We start from the raw sequence: 26,954 nt of genomic DNA on the forward strand, positions 1-26,954 counted from the left end.
GTAGCCATACAATATTTAGATAATAAATTAAAGTCTTTAATGATCTAAAAAATCAAGATAAATAACATTTTCCATCATGCTTTGCAATTTAAATTCATGACAAATAGCTTTCGGTCTTCGTATCATTTGAAATCACTATGGTATCATCATGAATGTAGTTGAAAATGCCAACAATTTTTCATGTCATTCTGATTTTATAGACAATGAAACTTACAATTTACACACATAATTACTTACTTTTACATTTAAAATGCAACTCAGCACTACGGTCCCATGAGAATCTCTCAGTGGCTTGTGATAAAATTGACCCAGATCAGTAATTCCGAGCGCAGATTGCATTTGATAAATTGCTGTCAACAATTTCGTACGGAAATGTATTGCTGAAGTCGATTTCTTTTCCATATCCGTTCGCAACAGTTTTACATCCTCCCATGTACATGAAATCTGATGAAATTTTAGCAAAAAGAAAGAAATAAAAATCGTTATTAAAACTATGAAGGTCAACAATAAGGAAAATTAGAAAAAATCCTCGCTATCTATGTATGATATGGATGAAAGAGTGTATCAGCATATTATGATAGTAGTAAAAAATATGATATATGAATGATAAAAATGGAACATATCGGAAATGTCGTAAATGGATTTTTGATTGAAATTAATGAGTCATCAATGTGCTTGAAGAAGCATATGACGAAACTGGACCATAAGATGATAAGTGATTTATGTTCAACTCTTACCTTCATCAGCCAATAGTAATCATTATTTAAGTTGCTTGGGTATGTTTCGTCTATTTCAATAACTGGCAAAAAATCTTCATTCGTTACGAGAACTTTATCGTCGTAAAAAAGTATTGATGCAAGATAAATGCCACGCCGAAGGCAACGTTGAAATTTCGATGCTGCTGAAAAAAGTTGCTTGATTGATGTTTTCTTCTTTGGGATTCGTCGTTGCGTTGATGAATCGGGTATTTCTGAAGCATCCTCAGGCCTACATAATCTAACGGCCGTAAGTAATTCATCCAATACTTTAGTTTTACCATGAAATCGTTGCTCTTTACTCTCAATATCACGCCATGATGATGGAATAATACTTTTTGGGTTTGATAAAACAAATGGACCAAAGCCTTTCACGTTTCCACTACATGCTCGAAAAAAGTATCGTCGACCTTGTATCAATTCATTTATATGACAACTCGCCCCCATAGTTCCTTGAAATGTACTCCATTCGGTTATAATTCGTTCACCAATTATAATCATAAAATCCTCGCGACTGGACCATTGAACTGTGAATGTGAAACAAATTGGTATAAATTGTGAAAAGTACATTACTTCTTTTTCTCTTTTTTTCTCTATCCATAAAAGAATGAAATAAAATTTTACCTTTAAACTTTGTACAGATACATTCCGAAATTGGCTCGATAATGTTCGCCATTACTGAATTGGTTCCAATAACATCTGCAATATGGCATAAGAATGTACAAAAATACTTTTTAGATGAAAATTGGTTTTGATATTCAGATATTTTTATAAAATGCTAATTTCATTAAAATATATCACAATTTCATTGTGGCTAGCTACGAGTTCTTACCTATTGTAAAAGAGATAGGTGGATCAGGTATTTCAATTCTTTGCCAACCTGATATCATTCGTCTTAAACCTCGAATTCGTCTCTCCCATACACCCATTTGTCGCTCAGTTTCTGTACCCGTACAACTTTGACTTGTGGATCCAATGATACTTGAAAATGAAGCTCGCGTGTTAATAGTTTGTCCAGCTGTTTCACTTAGTCCTGCTAAATGGTGTAACTTATGTTCCGCATCATACATTAATGAATTTAAATAGTTCCCAAGATTATCGGAAGTCGATTGTGGACCAGGAAGAGCACCATGTTGAAGCAATATTTTTGCCATCTGACCATTATTCATTAGTACAGCAATATCCAAAGCGGATAAACCATCACTGTTTAAACTATTTACATCAATATCAGTATTGTCAAGTATTGAACGAACTTTGTCTAGCATATTATGCTCGACATTGGAAAATAAGGCTGCAAAAAATTATGTAAAGAGAATATATGTATACACATGGCAAACAGTTAAGAATGGGAAGAGAAGGCTTTTTATTATTGCTAGCTTCAATTTTATGATGACTTTTATTTTGTTTCATTCTTTTTGACTTCATTTCCTTAAATATTAACGTTTTTTAAGCTCATAATTCTATTTCTAGAATTCTTCAATGTTATTAATTTTCCCCCTATTAAATGCTGTGTATGCAAAAATGCTTGTCATAAGATATGAAAGGTCAAAAACCGAATATAATGTAATAATTTAAAGTATTCATCTGACTTTTTATTCATACTAATAGATTTTGCCAATGTTATGAAATAAATTTTCTCCTCTTAATGCTTTATTTATAGATTTTAAGCTGTATTTAAAAGTAAAAATTAGAAAATTCAAAATTCTGTGAAAATTTTCCACAAAAAGCTGAAAATTTCTATTTTTAAAGTTTCTGTTTCCAAGCTTTATATGTTCAGTTTAAGGGTAGTGTTGATAAGTTCAGTTTCTCTCATACTGTAATTTGCATTTAAATTGTTCATAAATAAATTATAAATTTAGCTTACAGGACACCACATCCATGACAAAAAAATTTAATTTAAAATCAAAAGGCTCAAAATCAGTTCTTTAAAAAGCTGAGCATCATAAATGAACGACTCTTAGAATTAAACGCCAAAGTACTACGAAAACAAAACTGTGAGACATTGAATACAAAAGTTTTCAATTTTCTAGCTGTATGTGCTGAAGAAGATAATTTAATTTAATGATACATGAAATGTTAATAATACCACCCCATCGTTATTTTTTGTAGGAGAAATAGAATACCGTCATCAAGCTATGTAGTCTAGCAACAAGCGTTTAAAATTGCACTCATTTTTTTGAATTTTTTGTTTTAAATTTTAAAGTAACTTAGGCTTCTAAGTATGGGGATTAAAATTTTAATTACAAAATTTAAAAATTTAAAAAAACAACAGAGATTCTGAGATTTTTAAAACTTTTTTAGAAATTTAAATTTAAAAGCAATAAAAACCTTACAAAATTTTAAAGTAATAAATTTGTTTTGATTCATTCCGAATGAGTCGAGAAATCTACAATAAAAGTTCTGGATGGCCTTTTGAAACGAAACCAAATTATCACTTCTGATAGCAGTAATGCATGGAGGAACTAATATATTGGGTATATACCTAATCCGTAAACGTTCACACCGTACCATAAAAGTAGTCAGTATCATTCAGCTTTAAAATATTTATTAATTTCCAAACAATTTTTTTTATGACGTCCATACTTATGACGATCATATGACGTTCATATAAATATCATATGACGTATTTTAGGTATCAGACACCATCTTCTAAGTTTAAAATTTTTTTGTAGTTTTCCGATTTTCACTTCGAATCAAAATTATCCATCGCAACATATTCACATCGTGGAACAGTGTGAATATGAAAATGGAAAAATAAAGTAAATAACATTTTAGAACAGGAAATTGCTTTTTATTTTCCTTCCTCTATTTTAGTTCTCCTTTCATAAAATTTCCTGTATTAATAAATTGAAATAAAACTTTTTTATTATTTTTTCTTGGAATGCCAACATTGAAACATATGACATCAAACAAGCTACTTCAATGTCCAGACTATTGAATTTTTTTTTTTTTCTATTATATTAAATCAAATTAGCATAAATAGAAAATCTAATATAAAATATGAAATCAAGATATATAGATGTGTACAAACAAAGTATACTCGACCATACGGAATTTCGTATAGTAATGTAAACAATAACATTTGAAAAATATTGTAAAATTTCATTCAAAAATATTCAAACAAATATAAAGAGATACATTATTTTTGAGCTTTAGTCAGTTAGATTAGCATACAATAAAGCATTTACAATGCTTCTGTACTAACTAAACTCATCTAAAAGTAGAAAATTTTGCAAATCAAATTTTTATAAATTTTAGCAATTTTCTTTCGTAGTGTTAGTGTTTACAAAAAATTCAAATTTTTGACCGTTAAAAACGACCGAATTTTTATATGAACACATCTATATATCTTGTATGAAATATTAAAATTTTGCTATTTTTGAAGCCTTGTGAATAAAAAATGGTATGAAGAGAAAATTACTTCAATATGCATGTCATTTTTGTATCTCCATATATTTTACATGATTTGTTTTACCGAAATTATCAAACCGAACATAATTCATCAAGTAATGCAAGAATTGACTAAATGTAACAAGCACGGATAAAAAATTAAAAATACCAAAAACATAAATTTCAATAAAGTTCATTAAAAGTTTTAAACAAGTCATTAAGTGTAATGGAAAATTTTGAACTAAAATAAAAACCGATTTAATATAAAAAGTGGACACAGATGAACATGTTGAAATGTTGAACAACAAAAATAACTTTGAGTGAGATGAAAAAAAAAAAATACAAGAAAAATAAATATGTAAAAAGTTTTAAGGTTTCCGCTTCCAAATTTACCCCAAATCCCACAATGCTTTGTGTGAGAATTAAACTTTTCTTCGTTTTGTTTGCAAATAAATTTAAACATTTGAAATATTTCAAATACGTATGAGCTTAACAAATTCAAAATAACTTTAACATAATTCAGGTATTATTTCAAATTTGAATCAATTTGAATTGATTTTAAAACATTGATAATATTGTGTTTTGCAATAATTGGCTAGATGCTAATACATTTTCAATAAATTAATTAAAATATCTATTCAAAAAAGTCTCGATATCTGGGAAAATTAAATTATCATCCTAGGATTAAATCAAATTATTGTTATAATATTATTATCCTTTAACTAGCTGGGCAGTAATGAGCTAATGCAATAAGAGTTGAGTTCTCTAAGATTTCTGTTTACAAATCTAACGGAACTTAACTAGCCGATAATTAAAAAGCAACTTTTTAACTATCAATTGTTTATGATGAAAGGTAAAACCCATTTCAAGTTTTATCTCTCTTGTTAAAAAGGTACAATTATATAACTTAGGAATGGTATAATTTTTGTACAAATTTTTTACACGTAAAGAGTTTTTCTCTAATCTTTATTGAAGTAAAAGATGAAGAAAAATAAGGTGGAGAAATAAAACTTTAGCTTGTTGTTCTTCTGGTGTTCATTCTTACTTCAATAAATTATACTAACAAGACAAAAGTTTTGGGTAAAAATTAAGTTCGTCTAACTATCTTGAAACAGCACTAAATAATAAATGCTACACTAGAACTGAGGCAACGAAAAATAGACATGTAGAACTTGAGTGGGATGTTTTATTTTTGTCATTCGTGTTTCACAAATTCCCATAAATATTTCCTCACAACTGCACATTTTTGAACATTAATCTTACAAAAATTCTATCTAGCTAGATGTAAAAGTTTCATTCCGCTTGACCCCGTGCTCGTCTAAATATGATTGAGTTTAAACTCGCCTACTTAAGTACTTTTCATATCTCAACATACACATGGGTCAGCATAAATCCAGAAATATATTTTGTTGGTAAATCACTTTCAAAAAGAACAAAAAAGGAGAAGAGAAAAACGGAGGAAGGAAGGAAATACTACCACAAAAGTTATTTTTCTTGGCTTTGTTTCATTGAAAACTCAGCACGATGTTTAAATATTAACGAGAATTGGTCTAGAAAAAGAAACGATATAATACGTAACAAACAACATAAAGAGTGGAAAAATGTATCGGCATACACGACTTCTTTCGTAACGTGACGTATATTTAGCATAAAACAAAAATACATCACTCCGTAGTAAGCTTTAAATCGCTATTAATGATTTCTTGAAATTCTTGATATCTAAAAATAGCATTTCATCGACTTCCTTGAAGAGTTTGAACGGGGTGGAAATGTATTTACTCTAACTTTAGAAGGTAAATACTAAAATCTAGTTAAGAACCCTCTTTTACAGAAGTGACGCCATGTCTATGATGTATGTAGTTACTGTCTACACGATGACTGAACAGACAAGGAGAATGCACATGAACTCGCACATTTAAGTGAGTATGCTCACTGTCTGTTAGAGCTAACATCTTCTGAAACAAAGTCGTGCTTCTTCAGACGAGTTTTGAGGCAGCCAGTCAAAGCGAATCTTCAAAAGCATTATTATTCAAGAAATATGTGATTAAAAATATACAATAAATACACTGTAGGAAGTGCTCATTGATTAAAATGAAATTTCGAAAGTAAAAGAGACGGAAAATAAATTAATAAATATTATAATAAAATTTTCTTCGTTTAATTGATCTAAGCTATAGTAAGCATTTTAACTTTTACGAGCTATGGAACACATCGACACGTTCTAAACCTATTTTAATATGATATAAAAAATAAGTGGGACTTTTTTTTAACAATATGCAAAAAGGAATGAAGAGCAAAAAAGTTCATTTTGTAAATTTAATGGAATAATATTTTATTCCAACCTTTTTTATTCTGCATGAATTTCTTCTTTCGGTCTTCTTTTTTAAATAGAAAGGGAAGAATATTTTTATTCCACTAGTGCTTCCTTAATTCTATTATTAAAGGTCGTTGCTTTTCTATAGCTTCAAGTCGTTTTCTTTTAACATTCAGAGAGAGAAATAAAATACTGACTAACAAAGAAAGTGAGAAAAGTATAAAAACGCGCAATGTGCCATTCATTACGTATATAAACATCAGTGACGTAACTGAAGAAAATAACTTTTTGACATACATTTTTCAAATCACTTGAATTTTATATTCCTGTCTCCCACACAATTTGTGATGTCAAAATATTATGACACAATACTTTTAGGAGGTATTTATATTATTTTTGGGATTGAAAAGAATACAGATAGCGATTTTAAGAATAAGTATCACTTTTTAACTTGTATCTTATCAACTTTTTGGAAACTTGTTTCACACTTTTTGGAAGACTTTTTTTAGTATACATTTAAAGTTTCATATTTTTCTTCAGATTTTATAGATTCTACAGATTAAATTCAAACTAAAATTAATTAATGATTCCCGAAATTGGATTCATTAGTGTATAAAGAAATCATTCATCAATCAAAAGCTTCGTATTGGTTTGTTAAATAGATTTCATGATTATGGTTCGTAGGAAGGATTGTCTAGCTCTATAAAGTTCTCACTCAATTTGTGCTTTTCACAAAATAAAACGTGTTAATTTGTATTATGATGTCAAAATAAACCTTTATAAATAAAATAGAAATGTTGATAATATTGGAGTAATAAAGTATATAATAAAAGAAAGCATAATTTTTGTTGGCAGTTTGATTGGGCTTATACATATAAAATTTCTTACAACCTGCATGAATTTCTCAAAAGTGCAAAAAATGTTAGTAAAACAATGAAAATAATAGAAAGTAAAAGTCAAAAGAATCTGTTTATTACACCTGAAGAGAAACTTTTTTTTATGTTTTTCTTATTACTTTTCAACGTTTATTGTTCATATGCTACATTCAGTTTAAAAGCTCATTCCGCATCTTGCCACATTCTATATAGGAATTCTTTGTTTTCACTTCATCAAGATTTTCATAACATTATTCAGTCTTGAATGATGTTAAAATGATGGAGAATGATTACATACATATATTTGCTACATTCTTGAGCATGTTTCTTACGAGCTGTATGTAGCTCTTATTTTTATTTCAATTCCTTCTTCATTTAAAACGAAATAAACTTTTTATTTTTTTTTTCAAGTCATTTGTACTTGCTGAATAATTCACACATGAAAAAGTCTTTTAAATGAGAATATAAAACAAAAGAGAAAATGTAGAACAGGAAAAGACGTATGTCTATAAAGAAAAATCTCTCCAAGAGTTATTTGTGTTAAAAGCTCAAAGGAGATTTCAATTGTATGTATGTAGGCAAATCAAATACAATTTGACTTTTCCAAATGGATTATTGATCTCAAGTGTGATTACTGGATTACTGAAATTTTCAACCCTTGGTTTCCAAAGCTACCAAATTGCTGATCAAGGACAGAAATAAGATTTTGCTATGCTTTGAACCGTTTCTAATTCATTAAACAATCAAATTATTAATTATAAATTGTTCCTTCTTTTCCATTCCGAATAAATTTATTTAAATAATTCAGAAGTTTTTGTTAATTAATATGCAAAACTGTTATTTGTCAAGATTGTCAATAATTTGATGGCAAGAAGCTAATTCTAAAAAAAACCAAGTCGTTTAGTTATAAAAAATTTGTGTGACCCGGCCTGCCAAACAAGTTTTGGGGTTGTGTAATTATTACAAGTTATTTTCGTATTAAGAGGGAAAGACTGTCCACGTTTCTGTAAAACTCATGTCATATACTACTAAATGTCGCCCCTTTCTAAATATTCCATGATCCTTTTTGTTTCTAGAGTCTTGAAAATTTATCGAATGAAAATTTTCTCTCAGTATGAATTCATTACTGAATGAAACTTTTATAATTTTGAAAAACAACAAATACGTAACATCAATTTTCAAAGTAATTTATTTTAATTGAAGAAAGGATTTATTCTTTTTTTTTTTTCAAAGTTTTTCCTTCACTTCATTGAAATTCAAAGTTTTTGATGTTTTTCTTCTTGTTCAGTAGTAAAACAGTAAATACAAATCTTACATCAACCGCAATCATGGTATTTAGGGCAAATTATTGCGAAATGAAAAACTTTATCAATTTATTATGTAATTTGAGTAAACAAATGAAAATATATGGTTTGGAACTAGCATTTCTTGTTGAGACAAGAAGAATGTCTCTATAAGACTATAATTTGGAAAAATAATCAATAATTAAGTTCATAATGACTATTCATAAAATGCCAGGGTAAACGAATAGAAAAAGTGACAGTTAATTTTGTACGGTTTTGCACGAATTTGTACTGTTTTTAGCACCACAAATTTGAATAAAAAATTAACGGTAAAAAACATAAATTTTTTATTGTTAATTCTAATTGATATTTGCTGAATTAATCAAGTAAATTGATAATATTTCTGCAAATTATCACCCAATTATCGATAAGAACTGAAATTTATACCTCAAATTCAAGAATAAATTTATTTTTTGTAAAAATTTCTAACGGTTTCTCAGAATTCAAACATGAGTGCTAAAAGCAGGACACTGCTAAAATTGAAGTGCTAAAAGCAGGACACTTTCCGCTTACCCTGGATAAAATGATAATTTGTCATATTTAAAATAACAGTTTGTATCTACGAACAAGTCATAAAAGACTTAATTTGGGACCTGAGTATATCATTTGAATAAAACTTTAATTTCAAAGGATCTTGTTAGAAAGTTGAAGAATGTTTTTAAGCAAATATTTAATGAAGACTACAAATTGTAAAGATAATCATCGACATTCCTTTTATGTTGAAAAGGAAAGATGTCTTCTTATTTATGATAAAAAAAATGCTAAGGAACTACCTGCACTTTTTAAAAGCTTGACTTTTCATGAATAGTACACTTTATATTTTTTTTACCAAGAATCTTCTATATTCATCTCACAACTTATCATGGCTTATCTGGGACTTATCATACGTTCATCGTCCGAACGGAACATCATAGTTACATCTCTGTTTACCATAGTAATTTTATATTAAATTATATATCTCTCGACTTTAATACACTTTGCCACGACACACTTTATATATCAAAGAAATTTTTTTATAGCACACCAATAACATTATATTGTCTGAGTATAGTCTACTTTCAAAGAAATGAAAATGTGACATTAGACTTTTGGTTTTGAATGTTCTGGTAACTTTGCAACCACATACTTACTGAAAATATTTACCAAAATTTTCTCATTTGACAGACGGAAAATAAAATTGGTAAGAAGTATTTGCATTATTGCGGAATGGAATATCTTATTGCCATTGAAATTTGGAAAATGTGGTTTAAAATATTTTGGATTCCTTGATGCTCATTCTATTCGTCCGTTTCAGTTTCTATAGTGTAGCACTAAACTTTACTACAGTTTTACTATATTTTAAAAATTGATCTTTTCTATTTATATAAAAATTTTAACAATTTCCTAAGATAATCTATTATTGCTCTACATATTCAGGAAATTGCTTCTACATACATTTTACATTCATTTCATTAGTCCCATCGAACTTGTAAAGATAAAAAATAAAAATAATTTTGCCGAAAATATGTTCATGATGATATTTATGTATGATGAAATTCGAAGGTATTTTGGAGCAATGAAATCATCTCCAATATGTAAAAGGGAAGGAAATAAAGATATTGTCGACAAATATTTACATTTTTTTCTTTGTTTCCTCATCTTTTTATTTTCTGTTATGCTGCCTTATTTTTTTTTTACAAATTGTATTCCCTTAAACTTTCCATTATTTTTTTCTCTGCACGTATTTTTCTCTTACGTTGAAGAGAATCATATGGAAATGTGATTGTTATTATAATAAAAGCCAACATAATAAAAGTGAATATTTTATAAATGTGTGTAAAATATTAAATAAGAGTAACACTTACAATTTATTCCTCGCGATTGTTTTGTGCGGCGAGGACTAAGCATGCTTTCCCTTCGATTAGTTGCCTCTTGAGCAGTCATGTGCCTCGGTAATGGCAATTCATTTTCATTACTCCATACTATATCTACCATTGAATCGATGCTTGATGAGCGTGGAATTTTCTCTTGTCCCCTGGGTGACAATCAAGTAATTAGTTGATTTAATGATATAGAAAAATGAGGAAATTTTAAGAGTAGTAAGTGTTTAATCAATTAATGAAATCGTTCAGAAAGTAAATTACAACATTATAGCCTAATGGATGTTATTGACCTAAAAAATATTTCATTTTGCCACCATATTATGTCTAAATCTTTTTATTTATCCATGCATCAATCTAACTCTTCATGTATGTCACAATGAAATCCTTTTCAAGTTAATCTCATAGGACAATATTTTATCAATCTTAATTAATTTTTTGTGACGTTTATACTCATAGAATGTCTATGTATTGTTAAAGCCTGAATCATTAAGCAAAAATAATTTCAAGAATGTTGTCTACAGTTGTAATAAGATTTTCAATATATGAACGGATGTGAATTTACACAAATTTAATAGCATTTGTGTGTAAATATCATGTTTATTTACCTTTTATCCCATGATGTTCTCCTTTCTTCACCTAACACATTCGGTACTTGCTTGCTGTTGAGTAAACGTGTGAAACGATAAAATGTGCTGTTTGTAGACGAGTTTTGAAGCTTTGGAGTCGCTTCACTACAATTTGCGATATGACTATAGGAAGGAATTCTGTTTGCATTACGCGTACGTAGTTGTTTTCATAGCCAAAATAAAAATGAGAAAATGATTTTTATTGCATTTTGTGATGTTCATAAAATATAGTACATATGTGTAATCATATAAAGCAAACATCAACACACACACACACACAAATATGCTATATGTGCTATGACGTACCTGATTACTAAATTCGATGATTCAGCATGTCTATCATTCTCCTGAAACTCATAAATATGTGGTTCGATTGCCGACGAATTGGAATGAACAGAACTTCCTGACGATTTTCGCCTTTGAAATTCTGTTTGGGGAACATCTTCTATGGTAAGAGCAATTTTTGGAGTTTTTGGAAATATTTTACATGGCGCAGGGAGATCTATTTCGGAATGAGAAGAATTTAGGTTGAAAAACATACTCAGATTCCATAATAATAATATGTATATTGAAAAAAGAACAGATTGATGGATATAAGACAATAGATACATTACCCTTATTGAATATTGGAACACATCCATCATTTTCTTGTTGACATAATAAATCTGGAAGTGTTTTTGATCTTGATAATGAAGGCGTATTTTTCCACTTAATATCATTGTTATTGCTTTCAATATTTTGAAGTAAAAGGCTGAATCGAGAACCACACACAAAAAAAAAACAAGATGGAATAGGTATAATATTATTTTTATAATGTTTTTGAAACCATTTAATGTCATTCTTAATAATAAATTCCTATATTTTATAACTTTTTTTATTCAATCACTTTACTCAATTTTTTTGCTACAAACATTCGATGCGACATGCTCCTGAATACAAATACTTTGAATTGATAAAAAAATATGCTAAATGGAATCAATGTGAATCTCCTTATCATTTCTAGTTACTTGAATGGAAAATCAATATAAATCTTTGTAGCGTTACTGTCTTTTACTTTGCGAGTTCTATGATAAATTTATGAGAGTGGAAATTTCTTCACATAACAGCGCACAGGAGGAGGAATATTTTCTTTCTTTCCTTTCTTTCATTCTTTCTTTTATTTTTTCATCTGCCTTTTTTCTTTCTTCCTTTTCTTTATCAAAAATTCAAGAGAAAGTCGCAAATTTCCTTTTCGTTCTCTCTGAAGAGATATTTCGTTCCTTTTTCAGTTTTCAATATCGTAAATTGAATCATGAAAATTATTTTTTATGAGAATACGATAAGGAAGAGATTTAAGGGTAGTAAATCAGCCTACATTTTAGCGCATTTTATTCTCTAAATTTAGATCTGGAACCAAGTCGTAAAAAATCTCATAAATATTTCGTCTTCTAGGTTTTGAGCATTAAAACAGCTGTTTCCTACAAATCTTAATTTCTGTGCACATACTCATAAAGAAAATTTGATTACCGAAGGATATAAAATGTAGTCAATTTCAAATTACTATCAAATTCATTCGCACAGTTACTGATACTAATTTGACACTTAGAGAGTTTTGAGTTCTAAGAAAAACATTGAAGATGTCTACAAATATCTTGATGATTTAATTAAGGAAGTGTTGGCCTGTTTCCAAAATGTGTAACCAAATGGAAGAATAATGGATGTCTTCAATGGACTATAAATTATATAATGTGAAAAGATTGTCGATAATATGCAAAAGGAAAAAATAAGTGGGAGATTAATTGAAAAAGTCAAAGTTACTGATTAAAGTATTAGCGTGAGTTTATTTAAAGGTCACAAAGACCGTAAAAGCCAGTTCCTTTAATTTAAATTAATTATGGAAATCTAAGTCTTGAATATAACTTTATATATTTACTTATGAGTCCTATGTAAATTTTAAACGGACTTATAAAAGTGATTTGTGCTTGCTTTTGTGAAGTAAACATTAAGATTTAAATTTAAAACTGAAATACCGTTTTTTGCTAGTCAAAAGGTAAGTTCAAACTTTGGGATGTCTTGGTAATAATTCAAGACAAAACATTTTTGTATTACCTATTTGGATTATTACACATTATTGGATAATATGTGCATATATTTTCTATGGAATTTAATTCCTTTATAAAAATATAATATCAAAAGAAGAGCGACAAAGTGATAACAATAAAAAAAACTGTAAAGCAGAAATTCCAGTAAAAAAGAATTTTTTATACATATTTTTGCATTTTCATGTTTCAAATCGAATGAATTGTTATCACGATTCATACATGAAAACTAGAAATTCATTGGTGCTTCAAGTATATGCTCAAAGATATATTGCTCAAAGCATAAAAAAATAAACAAAAATGTTAGGAGTCGTTTACTTATTACGTTCACGTTTTAACAGTTTAAATAGCCTTGAACGAATTAAAGGTATAACCGAAAATTGTACGTCTGGCCTTTTAAATGCAGGAAAACTGGTCTGCGGTTCTTGTCCGAACCCCTAAAAATTTGAAACAAAAAGAGATAAAGAAGTAATTTTTTATTTGCGCAACAAAATAAGTGAATTGATCCCAATGGAAATGTTTGCAAATTTCTGCTTGAGTAAGTATTTACATGCCTTTTCTTTTTTGTCTTTTGTGATGAAAGTTTTTCGGTATGTACTTTATTTTATAATACAACAGTACATCACGCTTTTCATGTTTTGCTATCATACGCGAACATTATTGTTCCTGTCATTTCAATTAGCCACTTGAGTAGAGAAATGAAATCATTGACGCATGTTAAATTTGAAGGATATGATTAACTGGCAGCGACGTAATTCCGAAATCAATCGAAATTTGCGTGTTTAAATTAATGCTCTTTAAAATCATTTTAATTCATTAATTCTGGAAGTATAATCTTGAACTAATTGAGATTAAATTTTTGAATATTTAGTTTCCAATCTAAATTGAATCAAATTTTCTCATAATCATCATTAGGCTGTTAATTTTTATAATAATTGGTATGGATATTAAGTAGGTATTTATTTAAAAGAGTACAATCACCAAATCGTGCATAAAATTTCATAAATGTAACAAATTGAATTATATCTAAATAATACTCTTAATGTGCTTTCCATTAACGATACATTACATTAAAATATGTACTTTATACAGTTTTTCTTTATCATCTAAATAAGGAATCTCATTACTTTCTTTTTCATAGAAATGCAATTCAAATTGAGTGAAGGAAGCAAAAAATTCCTTTTTGCGACCTTTACCGTATAAACGGAACTTTTTGCACGAAAATCCCTATAAATTATACGAATAGTATTCTACTCACTTTCTTTCTTTTCGTTGCTGTCGTTTCTTCTTAAATGCCTTCTTGACACGCAATAACAGAAAAGCGGCACGATCAATCTTCAAATTGAGTATATTACAGGGTACGAAAAGAGAATTATAGGAGAAAAAAAAATATAATTCTAGTTAAATAATATCAATAACAAGCTGAAATAAAAGGAATTCATTTATTCATTCATCAATTTATTAAATGCCTTAAGAATCTCACTTTCTCTCTGTCAATACATTTTTTATCGCCAAAAGAACGAATACCTAGCTTTTTTTGTCTTTGTGATTAATAATGGGAAATTTGATATTGTTTTTATATACAGTAAGTATATCCCATAAATATGTGAAAGGAATAGCTTTTATTATTATGCATTAATCTTTAGCCTAGAGAGAGGATGAATTGAAGTTGTAAGCAAATAAATTATAAAAGACAATTCGACCGCAGTATGTAACCAATATTCTATTGTTCAATAAATTGCATTACATCATTTGAAAGATGTAACATTGATGAATAGGGTAAAGAATATAATTTTTGTGGTAATTTTAATCTTCAAGATTTTAAAAGTTCATAACTTTTCACGTGTTAATTCTTTTAGGACAATTTCTTCGGCAAAATATTAAGGAAACAAGGAAATTTACTATAAGCTAATCAAAATTTATCCTAAAATAACAGTTTTTGTGAAAAACTGATTTTATTAGTGAATATAATTTTTGTGGTATGAAATATAATTTTTGTGGTAAAAAAATATAATTTTTGTGGTAATAATAAATTGACGATTTCTAGCTTAATTCTTCAAGGAGATTGGCTAAATTTATTATCAGGCTTATATTCAACTAATTTAAGTTCAATTTAAGTCTGCAAAGCATGTGGAAAATGATAAATTAATTAAATAAAGGTTGAAAAAAATTTAACGAATTTTTAAATTTTAAATGAGATAGGGGAGCATCAACCTTAGGGAAAAATCAACCAAAAAATTTCTTAGAAAAAATACCACAAAAATTAGATTTTTTTACCACAAAAATTATATTCAATGTTTACATATTTTAAATGTGTTTTTTTAGTTACTTCTTCTTACTTCCTTGGCTGGGGCGCACGGGGGCCCATTGCCGCGTTTAAAGAATGTCTGTAGACAGCTCTATCTTTCGATAACCTCTGCCAATTAGGGATATTGAGAACTCTAGCGTCCTTATCCACACAATCAATCCAGGACATTTTCGGTCTTCCTCTTGATCTTTTGCCATCCACAAAGTCTGCAAAGGTTACTCTATATACTGGGGCATCCTGTGGTCGTCTGTTCAAATGCCCTGCCCATCTCAACCGATTCACACGAAGAACAGTAACAATATCAGCATCCTGGAAAAGCTGATAAAGTTCATGATTATGTCTACATCGGTATACTTCACCTTCTTTTGCAGGTCCATAAATCGCTCGCAGTATTCGTCTCTCAAAGACACCAAGTGCTTCCTCATCTGCTTGTGTAGAATTCCAGGTTTCCGAGCCGTACAATGCAATGACCCGAATGAGCGTCTTGTATAGCATCACCTTTGTGCCTCTAGACAGACTCTTGGACGTAAAAAGGTGCTTTAAGCTGTAGTATGCACCATAAGCTGAGTGGATTCGTTTGCGTACCTCCATGCTGACATCTGCTGTGGTGTTAATAAAGGATCCGAGGTACTTGAAGTCTTGCACCACTTCGAATCTTCTGCCATTGACACTAAGATGACTGCCTACTTTCTGCTTTGTTCTGTCTGATGCAGCGACCATTAGAAGCTTAGTCTTCTCCTCATTTACCTTTAGTCCAATGCGTTCAGCTTCACGTTCCAGCTTCGAGTACGCATCCGTGATAGATCGTAAATTCCTTCCGACGATGTCAATATCATCTGCGTATGCCAGTAATTGAGTCGATTTGTTGAATATCGATCCACTAAGTTCCAACCGTGCCTTCCTACACACACCTTCCAGCGCAATATTAAAAAGCTTAGTCGACAACTCATCCCCCTGCTTAAGTCCAGTTAATGTCTCAAAGCTGTCGGATAACTGCCCTTGGACCTTAACACGACTCTGGACCTTACACAGTGTTGTTCTAAGTAGTCGAATCATCTTATGAGGAAATTGAAACTCGGTCATGAGATTCCACAAACCTTCTCTATCAACGGAATCATAAGCTGCTTTAAAGTCGATGAGCAGATGCAGCGTTTCCGTGTTCTTGTCACTACTCTTCTGAATGATTTGTCTCACGCAATGTATTTGGTCTATTGTCGACCGGCTCTTCCTAAAACCCGCCTGAAACTCGTGCAGAAAGTCTTCGTAGAGAGGCTCTAGCCTTGACGAGAGAATTTTTGAAAATATTTTATACGCTGAACTTAACAGTGTAATGCCGCGAAAGTTGCTACATGTCAACTTACACCCTTTCTTATGGAGCGGGCATATGACTCCAACTGTCCATTCATCTGGCATTTTCTCCTCATTCCAGACTTGTACGATGATTTCATGCATCTTCTCCTCTAACATAGAACATCCAGTCTTAAACAGCTCAGCTGGTAAACTGTCCTCACCTGGAGCCTTGTTGTTCTTTAGTCTAGCAATTGCTTCACGTACCTCACTCAATGTGGGTTCAGGACATTCCTTGCCATCATTCCTCTCGTACAGTCTTGTTGTTCTGCTTTCTTGACGAGCTTCACCGACATTTAAGACCTCTTGAAAGTGTTCCTTCCATCTGTCCAATACTTGAGTTTGACTGCAAAGCAGTTCACCATTCTTTGATTTACAGATAGCTACTCTTGGATGGAACTTTTTCCTTGCGAATTTGACAGCATTGAAGAATTTCCTCGACTCATTCATTGACTGGAGCTCCTCAATATCATCAAGACACTGTCTGTCAAATTCTCTTTTCTTTCTTCTAAAGAGTTCTTTTTTGTTACGTTGAAGCTGTTTTATTTCTTCAGTTCGCGCTCTCGTTGTTCTCATATTTTTTGCCTCAATCAGTCTCTGAACAGCTTGCTTGCACTCGTCATCGAACCACTCTTTCTTTTCTGGTTGATGGTACCCAAGGCATTCTTCAGCAGCTTGCTTCATTGCAATATGACAATCCTGCCATATCGTCAGTTCGCCATTTCTCTCCTTCAGTTGTTGTTCCACTCGAGCATTGAACTTTTCCTTAACTCTGTTGTTCTTGAGCTTTGTCACATCATACTTCTTTTGTTTTGTGCTCCTTATTCGTCCAATGTTGCTCAACCTAAATCGAATTTTAGCTCCAACAGCATAATGATCAGAATCATGGTGTTCGATGTCCGCTTGTGTGTATCTGAAGCTTCTTACATTCAGAATGTTTGATGCATGACGGTTGTCGATCAATATATGATCGATCTGGCACTTTTTTCCTCCTCCAGGTGGACTCCAGGTTGCTTTACGGGAACTTCTCCGTTGGAAATATGTTGAGCTTATTCTCATGTTCATTGCGGCGGCGAATGTGATAAGTCTCAGTCCGTTTTCATTTGACTTAGGGTGAAGACTAAAGGATCCAATCGTTGGTTTAAATGTCTTTTCTCTTCCAATTTGGGCATTTATGTCGCCGATGACAATCTTAATGTCACTTCTAGGACAGTTGTCATAAGTCCTTTCTAATTGCGAATAGAATGCATCCTTTTCATCATCAGGGCGTTCATTTGTTGGGGCGTATACATTAATAATGCTGATGTTGAAGAATTTTCCCTTAATTCTCAATACGCACAGCCTGTCACTCACAGGCTTCCAGTCTATCACTTTTTCGGACCATAGTGGATCAACAATGAAACCCGTGCCCCTAATCCTTTGAGTTGCGTTTCCGCTTGCAAACACCCTAAATCTACTGACATCCAAAACGTTGTTTCCAATCCATCTCGTCTCCTGGATTGCTGTGATGTTGCTTTTATAGTGCCTCAACTCGAGCACTAAAGCCTGCAAGGCTCCTGGTTGTGTGAGCGTTCTTACATTCCATGTGCTGAGTTGGAGATCTCTTGTCCGTTTGTGTTTAGCTGGGGTCGTCGTTGGTAAATCCGTCCGTTGTATATTCTTATAACGTTTCGTGGCTTGACCGCACCGCTTGAGCGGATTGGCATAGCCAGGAATGCACCGCGGGGAGGTGGAAGTAGGTACTTGGGTAGGATAGGCTGAAGGGCGTTTTACACCTGTATTACGCGTCACTACCCTTTGCATCCCACTTTTTTTAGTTAAACTAATTAACTTTAACTGTTTAATACTAATTATTGTGAAAATATATGGTTTGTTTTATCATATTAGTCCACTTCCTAAATGAATCAGTGATAATTTCTTAAGAAAATATTTAATTGAAAATTGTAGTAAAAACTTGAATTTTTAGGGTAAATTTTTGGATCGATAAAACTTAGTTATAGTAAGGTAAAAGCTCCATAAAACTAAACATATATCATTTTAATAGCATTCTTTCATAATTTATTTACCTTTCTGGAAGTGAAAAGCAGTGTAAAATAGAATTTCCAAAAAAATGTCAATACCACAAAAATTATATTACCACAAAAATTATATTCTTTACCCTACTTTATTTCATTTATTTTATTTTTCATATTTGTTCATTTTATAATATTTACATCGCTTCTATAAAGGAAAAATTCCAATGGAAAATTTTGTCTAATATGTTAAACAGTGGTGAGCAACCTGAATGTCGACAAAATTTTTTGGAAATCTCATGTACCGTATACCGTGTTCGGTTTCGGTCGAGGCTTCTGACCAAGGTGTGCCGTGAAAAATAACAGGTTGTCCACCACTGATTGTAACACAACATGATATTGTTGCATTATCATATCCGGCTATTTGGTAGTTTATTCAAATATTCCCTAACGAGCTACTGGGGAATTTCTCGAACAGACAAGGAGCATGCTCATGAGTATGCAATGAATATGCATGCAAAATTGAGGATGCTTAATTCAATCGATTGAGTATACATAGAAAAGAGCGCGGTCATTTAGATGAGTATGCTCATTGCCTGTTAGGGTTTTAGTATCCTCGATTGTATTCCATACGCTCTTCGCAACATCGGAAAATCATAAATATTTTGTTATCATTATGGTTTTTGATGAGTAAGGATGAGCGGTTGCACAAGAATATATTCCATAAATTTGCCTGTGGGAATCGGATATCTGCATCATTAACTTTCCGATTCAATTTGCTTTTCAGAACAAAACATGAAAATTTTACCATTGTTTAATTTTTTATTGTGCAATCGTAGATAGAATCCTCAACATACAACCTTTTAATCCTGCTTTTAGATACATAAATTAAAGATCTAAAACTCGATAAAATTCAAATTCATTCTCTTTAAAAAGTTTTTCAATGTAGTTTATAGTAATCTTTTAAACATGGTGACGGATAAACTTGCCAAATTTTCAGTTAATTTTGGGCCAGTTTTACTTGGGATTAAATGATTTGTTTCCGTAGCTACGCGCCTGTTTGTCAGTAATCATTGAATGAGCATCATGAAATTTCAACAAAATTAATCTTTTGTTGCTATCCTCCCATTGAAAATGCAATGTGGTATAATCTGCAAACCTTTTCATTTTGGCTTTACCATAATTATAGAGGTGATAGTCGAAAAAGGTACAAAAATATGTTTATTAAAATAATTGATAAGTCTGTAGCCACGTTCAAAATATTAATTTTTCCTAGAAATTTTGTCTTTTCATTTATAAAGTTTGCTGAAATGGAATACAAAATTTCGTTGGCGTGTTGCTAAGCTTGAAGTTAAATAAAGTTGCTCACTGCGTAGAAGAAAAAATTCTTAAATATTATAATTGATAATTGAAAGATAATACTCAACGGCAGTATTAGATGACTTGTCAATATGTATGATGTAAATTAATTGAACAATGCATAATCCATAGATATTCGTAGATATAAAGTTCAATAATACTGTTTACTAAATGTTTATAAATAATTCTGGGACAAGAGATTATTATACTTGATGTCCTTGACAATAACACAAGTATTAAAAAAATGAAACTTTCAGATAATAAATTGAATTAAGATAGACAATTTTTTAACAGACATAATGGAAAATGATCATGACGATACACATTTTACTTAATAACATCAACACATATACATCGTGATTTTGCGTCACTGTATGAAAATTTCATGAGCATATAGATATTTCAGTTTAAATTATCGTCAAACTTCAACAGTTTCATGATAAAAATTGTAAGGCTAAAGTTTTGTGAGAGTTTATAGCATGGCTGAATAGGATTAAATTTAGAAACAAGAAATAAAAGATTTTTACGTCAGCTTAAATTCAATAAAATTATTCTATTCAGGATTTTTTTATCAGAATTCAGGAACATATCTGATTTTTGCTTATTTATGAATCAAAACTTAATGGAAACCTTAACCTTTATCAAGATTAGAAGAATTAATTTTTTGTAGGCTTATCATTACATTAGCAAATTTAAAAGCATGCTATTAAGTTTTCGTCCCTTTCTAATCATTTTTGAATTATGCCATGTCTTGTCATATGTCATGCTTATCCTTTAAAATGACTTGCTGTCAGTTTATGTTAAGAAAGAATAATTTCATATGTTCCTCTACATCTACCCTTTCTTGATTTGTAAATTTTATTAAAAGCAACCGCAAATGCCTTATCCTGGAGGATAAATATGATCATGATTTTAGTCGTTTAGATTCCAAAATTTCAATTTTGGATAATTGAATTGTCAATACAGAACCTGTCATAAGCATCGAAGACACAACTTATTGTAATAATATTGTCAGAACTGTTTCAAATGATGTACCTACAGTAAAAAATCATACAGAGATAAATTATTATCTTTTTAAAATGATTTTCCCTCAGAAACTATCCAAAATAGACTTTTTCATTCATCCAAATTAAGCGATATTTCACATCCAATCATAAACATGCGTGGCATTTATAAATGATGATAGAATTTCCATGGGAAATCATCGAGTAAAAAGGGGATATGGAAAAAAGTTATAAATTTTTAATGTGTGCAACTTACACTTAGTATTTTTTTCGAATTTCCATCATCCATTGCTTCACGTAAAAGGCTCACACTGTCATCCGGATTTCTACGCAGGCAAGCTTTCAGGGCTGATGACACTATATTTCAGTTTTTTAGTTTTGGTGAGTGTGCGATTAATATCAAATTAAATTAAATTTATTTAATTTAAAGCTTTTTTTATCTTTATAAATCCATAAAAAAATATTTAGGGAATTTGCAGGTTGTTTCCACTGATATTAAAACTAGTTATTGCCAGCATACATATACATTTCTATTTCTTCATATAAAGCTTTTTATTTTTTTATTTAGTAATTTCATTACTTTTATATTTTTTAGCACTAAAAACATTCTTATTGTATTTACAGAAAGCCTTCAATTTGGGTAATGTACTTTTTAGGATGGAGCTTTCCATGTTAAGTAACTTATTTTCATTCTTTAGCATTCCATGACTACGTTTTGTGTTTTACATTTTTCTCACAATTACATTCACAACAACATAGCTATGGGAGATACAAAATAAAATAAATGCAAAAAATGGGTTAAGTAAAGTAAAAAAATGAACATACACAACAATGGATGTTATTAAGTGTGTATTTAAAGGATGTTGACGGTGGGGTATTGTCTCATGGATGTAAGTGTTTTTATATTGGATGTAAATAAATTCACAAACAAGGAATGGAAATGTTCAGCATACATAATATGTATAAATCTTTATTTTATATATATAGCAACACATCACAAGTCTGATGGCACCTCTAGTTGACATTGACATTATATCATATAAAAAAGTAATATATTGAATGCTGCGTGCTTTATTTACAATGCATGTCTCTCTTGTTATTTATCGCAATAAAATATGTATTTCCCTTAGTAGATGTAAAGATAAAATACGAATCAATTTCAAAAAAAAGCCACAAGTTAACTACAAAGTATCAAAGCTCTTAAAGCTATGCAATCATCTTCTCATACCAACTTTCAATTCCGAACATATACTTAGTGCCTCACTTGGCGACAGATATCTTTAGTTCTCCTTAAAATGAATTTTTAATCAAACGCCAAGAAAAGAGAGTTAATGAATAAATTTTCATTTTTTTTACTTCGTTTCACGTAATTGTTTCGTATTGTTAGGAAGGATATTGAACAAAATATATGAGTGCTTCATTTTTCGAATGAATTTCCATTAATTTCATTCCCCTTTACTGATAACTTTTCCTCATTTTATTAGTGATTTGGAAAGCGAATAATTACGTGCTATTATAGTTACATTGACTCTTTATCAACATTTACTGTGAGGTTTCGAAAACCCCGAAGCTATTAGCTTAGTTTTTTTTGAAGGTGATTGATATTATTATATTCTCACTACATATAAAGAAAATCATCGATTCCCTCATGATATCAAGTTCGCAATAATTCCTTTATGAAAGAATTAACAGAAAAGAATTAGACTTTGGCAACAAAATATCTATTGATGATATGTGCCTGATTAGGATAGATTTGGTAAACTTGGTAACAAATTCTAGCATTTTAATAAAGTGAGAAATTAGAAAAGTAGACTAAAGTACGGTATTGTCTTTCCTATTGTTTAGTCGCGACAGCAAAAATATAATAATAATATCTATAGAAAGCCACAGGCTATACTATATTGAATTTGTTCTTTTTTGTCTCGTTCCTAGTACATCTTTATTAATCTTGTATTCATGAACATCATATTGATTCTATGTATTGATAAAATACAAGGCAACAAAAAAACCATACAAATTTATAGTCATGTACGTAAGAGATTCAGGAAAGATTCGAGGATATTCATCAACAACTTGCTCTTTTGCTTCTTTGACATTATTAATGAGTTTCAGGTTGGAACGTCAATTAATTTTTCAGAATATTTATCTTAATTAAGTATTAATGTAATCAGAATTCTTCCAGTACATACAGCACATACTTGAAGAACACTCAAACAAAGTAAATCCTTAGTAAGCACAAATTATTAAGCTTTTGTATCATCCGTCTTCTGGAACTTTTTTGATATAGGAAATGTCTCTTGAGAAAATTATGAGAAGTGGAGTCCGATTGCAATACCAAAAAAAACTTTCTCATTCACCGCTTCCAGTTTAGAATAGTGAATCCGAAACGAAACTTTCCTTTTTACTTCTATTCACATTCAATTCTTCTTATTGACTTAATTTATGTTTTCTCCAAGTTTTCTATCTTTTTTCGTAAATTCTCTAATGGCTAATCAAATATCTTACTGCTAGTTTTTTCTTACATATTTTTTTATTTATCGGTATGTGAGAACGGGTGAAAACATAAAAATGCTCAGCTTGAAATATTGGTCTTATGTCTATGTATAAGAGTATTGCTCTGTTGATGAAAAAAAAAATCGAAATTACTATTCGAAAAGAAAAACAAGGAGGAATAAGATCTTCTGAAGTATGTAGAAATGTATTGGATTCCACTTAAAGCTAATCGTTTAGAAAACATTAAGGGGGTTAAATTGATAAGTTAATAGGTTATATCCATCATGTTATGTGATACGAATGAAAATTTTTACGCGACAAAGAAGCATTTTGATAAACATCAAATGGCTTTATTTTCTAAAAACCGGGGAAAATACTGAAATTTATAGGTAGATAGTGGTAGATAGATTGAATTTTATATGAAGTGCATTGCCATAAATCTCTAATGATCAAAAATTTATGATTTGGAAATAGAACTTTGAACTACAATAAATCTAGTTCATTTATAAGTTTAATAACTAAGACAGTAACCTGAATACCGTAAGTTTATTAATCAATCTTAAATTCCACACCAGGCCGTTGTGACTCTAGCCGGATTTTTTGATCGAATGACCAATTTGTTCCATTCGGGTAAATTGTATATAATTCAATTCTAGCTTTATTTACTGTTAAATTTAAATTCCTTCCGAGTCTATGTGTACCGAAGATTTTTCTTGCCAATTTAATTACGATTAATCTATTCCAATCATTAAGGTCAAAGGAATATTGAACAACCCATCCCTTTCTGAAGGTGATTAAAATTTTTTACATCGTTTTAGATCAGTGATGAACAACCTGACACTAATGTAACGTCAGTAATTTTTGGAAATGTCATGAACCGTATGTCGTGGCAGTCTAGGCTTACCACCAAGGTGTGTCGTGGAACACAAAAGGTTGCACACCACTGTTTTAGGTGAAAATCCAATTGATAAAAGGGACCGAAGAGTAATAATACTTTCTGTCTTTGTTACTGTCTATTAAAATGCCACACTTTTTGTTTTATGTGGGAAGAATTCTTTTTTTGAAAATATTCATAAGGAATAGAAACAAACTACCTATAAAGTTATGATTGATGCCTCATATTATTTTATTCATAACTTTTTATTCAAAATAATTTTCCACAAATCATCCATGAATAGCCTTATTGATTTAGTTTAACGACAATATTTAGTGGCACGTGTTTAAAAGTATGTAGTAACGAGCACAAGTATCTGAAATGCCTCGAGTGTTATCGACCTGTCAAGTGCTTCTTAATGCTAAACTAATTTAAAGCATAGCCTTTTTTGCTACTCTGGCTATTTGTAATGCTACACTTCCGTTTTATTTGGCTAAGAAATTAAATATTTGTCTTGCCATGTTGTCTGTCCTGTAATGTAATCGTTTGTATTATTTTTATTTCTGGTTATGGAATTGAATTGGCACGTATTCCAAATTTGAAAATTCTTTCATAATATAGTGTCTGCCTTTTCCATATTAAAGCTCTCTTGACAATAAGTTGCATGTTTTATGGAAAAAGTTGCTAATTTGCAATGGAGATAGACAGTTTATTTATATTTTGGAACTTTTCGGAATATCTATGACTATATTAATGTCAAAAGTTTTTCAATATGTATTTATATTAATTTGGCCCATGAAGGTTGAACTTTTATAGATTGCACTAAGGTACATTTAAAAATACTTTTATAAAGGAACATCATGTCTGACCTTTCCATTAAAGACCATTAATTATGATAGAATTTCAAAATTCTTCTTATCAGGTTGACGGTAACGAAATTGTAATGAGATATTAAATTAAATTCGATATGATTTCATTTAAAACGGGCAATTGATCAATTTTATTAGACTCTTAATATCATATTTCCTCTCCTAAGAAAATGTTCATTTTTGATGTAAATGAATATTTTTTTGTACCGTTCCATGCTTCTTATTTAATTGTCCGAATGCTTGGGACTATTAAAATTTACTTGAGCATTTAACCAATTTGGTTCTTTTTTTTTACAAAAATTGGACTTGTCACTCCATATTTGATTCAATTTAATTTCTCTGCAAAGTCTGAAAACTTCTGTATACCCTTAGTGACGACATCCATTCTAAAAATTATAAATACAAAAATCTAATAAACTTTTCATCTATTTCCATTTTGCTATGTCCCATTCCATGTCATTTTATTTTGTAAAATTCTATTGAAACATCCCAAACAAGACTTTATCCTTCAAACTTTTTGAAATGCGTAACCTTTCAATTTTAAATTTCCATATCTTGATTAAAATTTGGAGAAATGATTTAATTTTAAGTTTATTCAGTCATCGATTCAATTGATTTTCTTGTTTTGATAAAGAAATTTTTTGTTCATATCAAATACAAATTCATTCGTATATCCTTTCCGTTCTTTGGTTTCTCTCCTCGTTATGCTTCATATATAATATTTAAAGCACATATATACAAACATATACTTATGCAAACTGCTGAGTTTCATTCATTAAAAATTTTATGAACGCAACAAAATATTTTTCCTCCTTACTTCTGACTTTTGACTTTTCACAGTAATATCCTCAACTTTACATTTTTTTCAAATCGTGTTTTTTACGATTCCGATTGTTGTTACTTCTCTTTTCAAAAGTCATTTATGATTTTCTTCTTTGCTAAGTCAGCAAAATATTGATTTCATAAAGAATACCTTTCCCAAATATGAAGCTAGATCACTAGCTAAATTTTAAAAGAAAATATACTCGGAAAAAATGGGATAACATGATCTCGTTTAAATCTATACCCTTGAACTCAATCAAAAGATAATGATGCTAAGTTTATTTCTTGCAAAGTATGAATAATTTAACTTTTTTTTATTTGACTCTTCCGATTATTCAGTTGATAAAGTACCTATGCAGTAAGAAATGGTTTTGATATACTGTTCTATCTGCTAGGAACTAACTGGTTAATATATGTCAAAATAAGTCTAAAATAGATAATTTAATAGGTATTTTAAAACTAGGCTACAAATTTACTCTTGCATCTAATTAAAGGATAGACCTTGAGCTCAATACTTCCCTAATTAAGTCTCTATTCTTTTAATGGTTCCCATAATCCAAAAACGTTAAAAGCTGTTTGAAAATTAACTACAGTTAGCTGAGTACCAATGGGTTCATTTTGCA

General features: G+C 30.2%; 1 protein-coding gene across 4 annotated transcripts in view; it reads right to left on the reverse strand.

The window, feature by feature from the left end:
- The window catches only part of LOC139096192 (ankyrin repeat and fibronectin type-III domain-containing protein 1-like), a 29,475-nt gene that overhangs the window by 1,775 nt on the left and 746 nt on the right, over positions 1–26,954 (reverse strand). For 2 of the 4 annotated variants that reach the window (XM_070647880.1, XM_070647881.1), the window contains exons 2-11: positions 21,530–22,032; positions 14,502–14,578; positions 11,780–11,916; positions 11,472–11,667; positions 11,145–11,303; positions 10,522–10,691; positions 1,588–2,046; positions 1,380–1,454; positions 738–1,282; positions 238–444 (exon numbers count right to left, since the gene is read on the reverse strand). In XM_070647880.1, the coding sequence (XP_070503981.1) occupies positions 238–444; positions 738–1,282; positions 1,380–1,454; positions 1,588–2,046; positions 10,522–10,691; positions 11,145–11,303; positions 11,472–11,667; positions 11,780–11,916; positions 14,502–14,578; positions 21,530–21,562 (2,058 nt within the window). In that variant the 5' untranslated portion in view covers positions 21,563–22,032. The remainder of the gene's footprint in view (positions 1–237; positions 445–737; positions 1,283–1,379; positions 1,455–1,587; positions 2,047–10,521; positions 10,692–11,144; positions 11,304–11,471; positions 11,668–11,779; positions 11,917–14,501; positions 14,579–21,529; positions 22,033–26,954) is intronic. The other 2 variants (XM_070647879.1, XM_070647882.1) reach the window with 2 other exon arrangements.

The sequence above is a fragment of the Chironomus tepperi genome, unplaced genomic scaffold, assembly GCF_022539635.2.
Source record: "Chironomus tepperi strain 1889 unplaced genomic scaffold, CSIRO-AGI_Ctep_v1 contig_376, whole genome shotgun sequence".
Lineage (NCBI taxonomy): Eukaryota > Metazoa > Arthropoda > Insecta > Diptera > Chironomidae > Chironomus > Chironomus tepperi.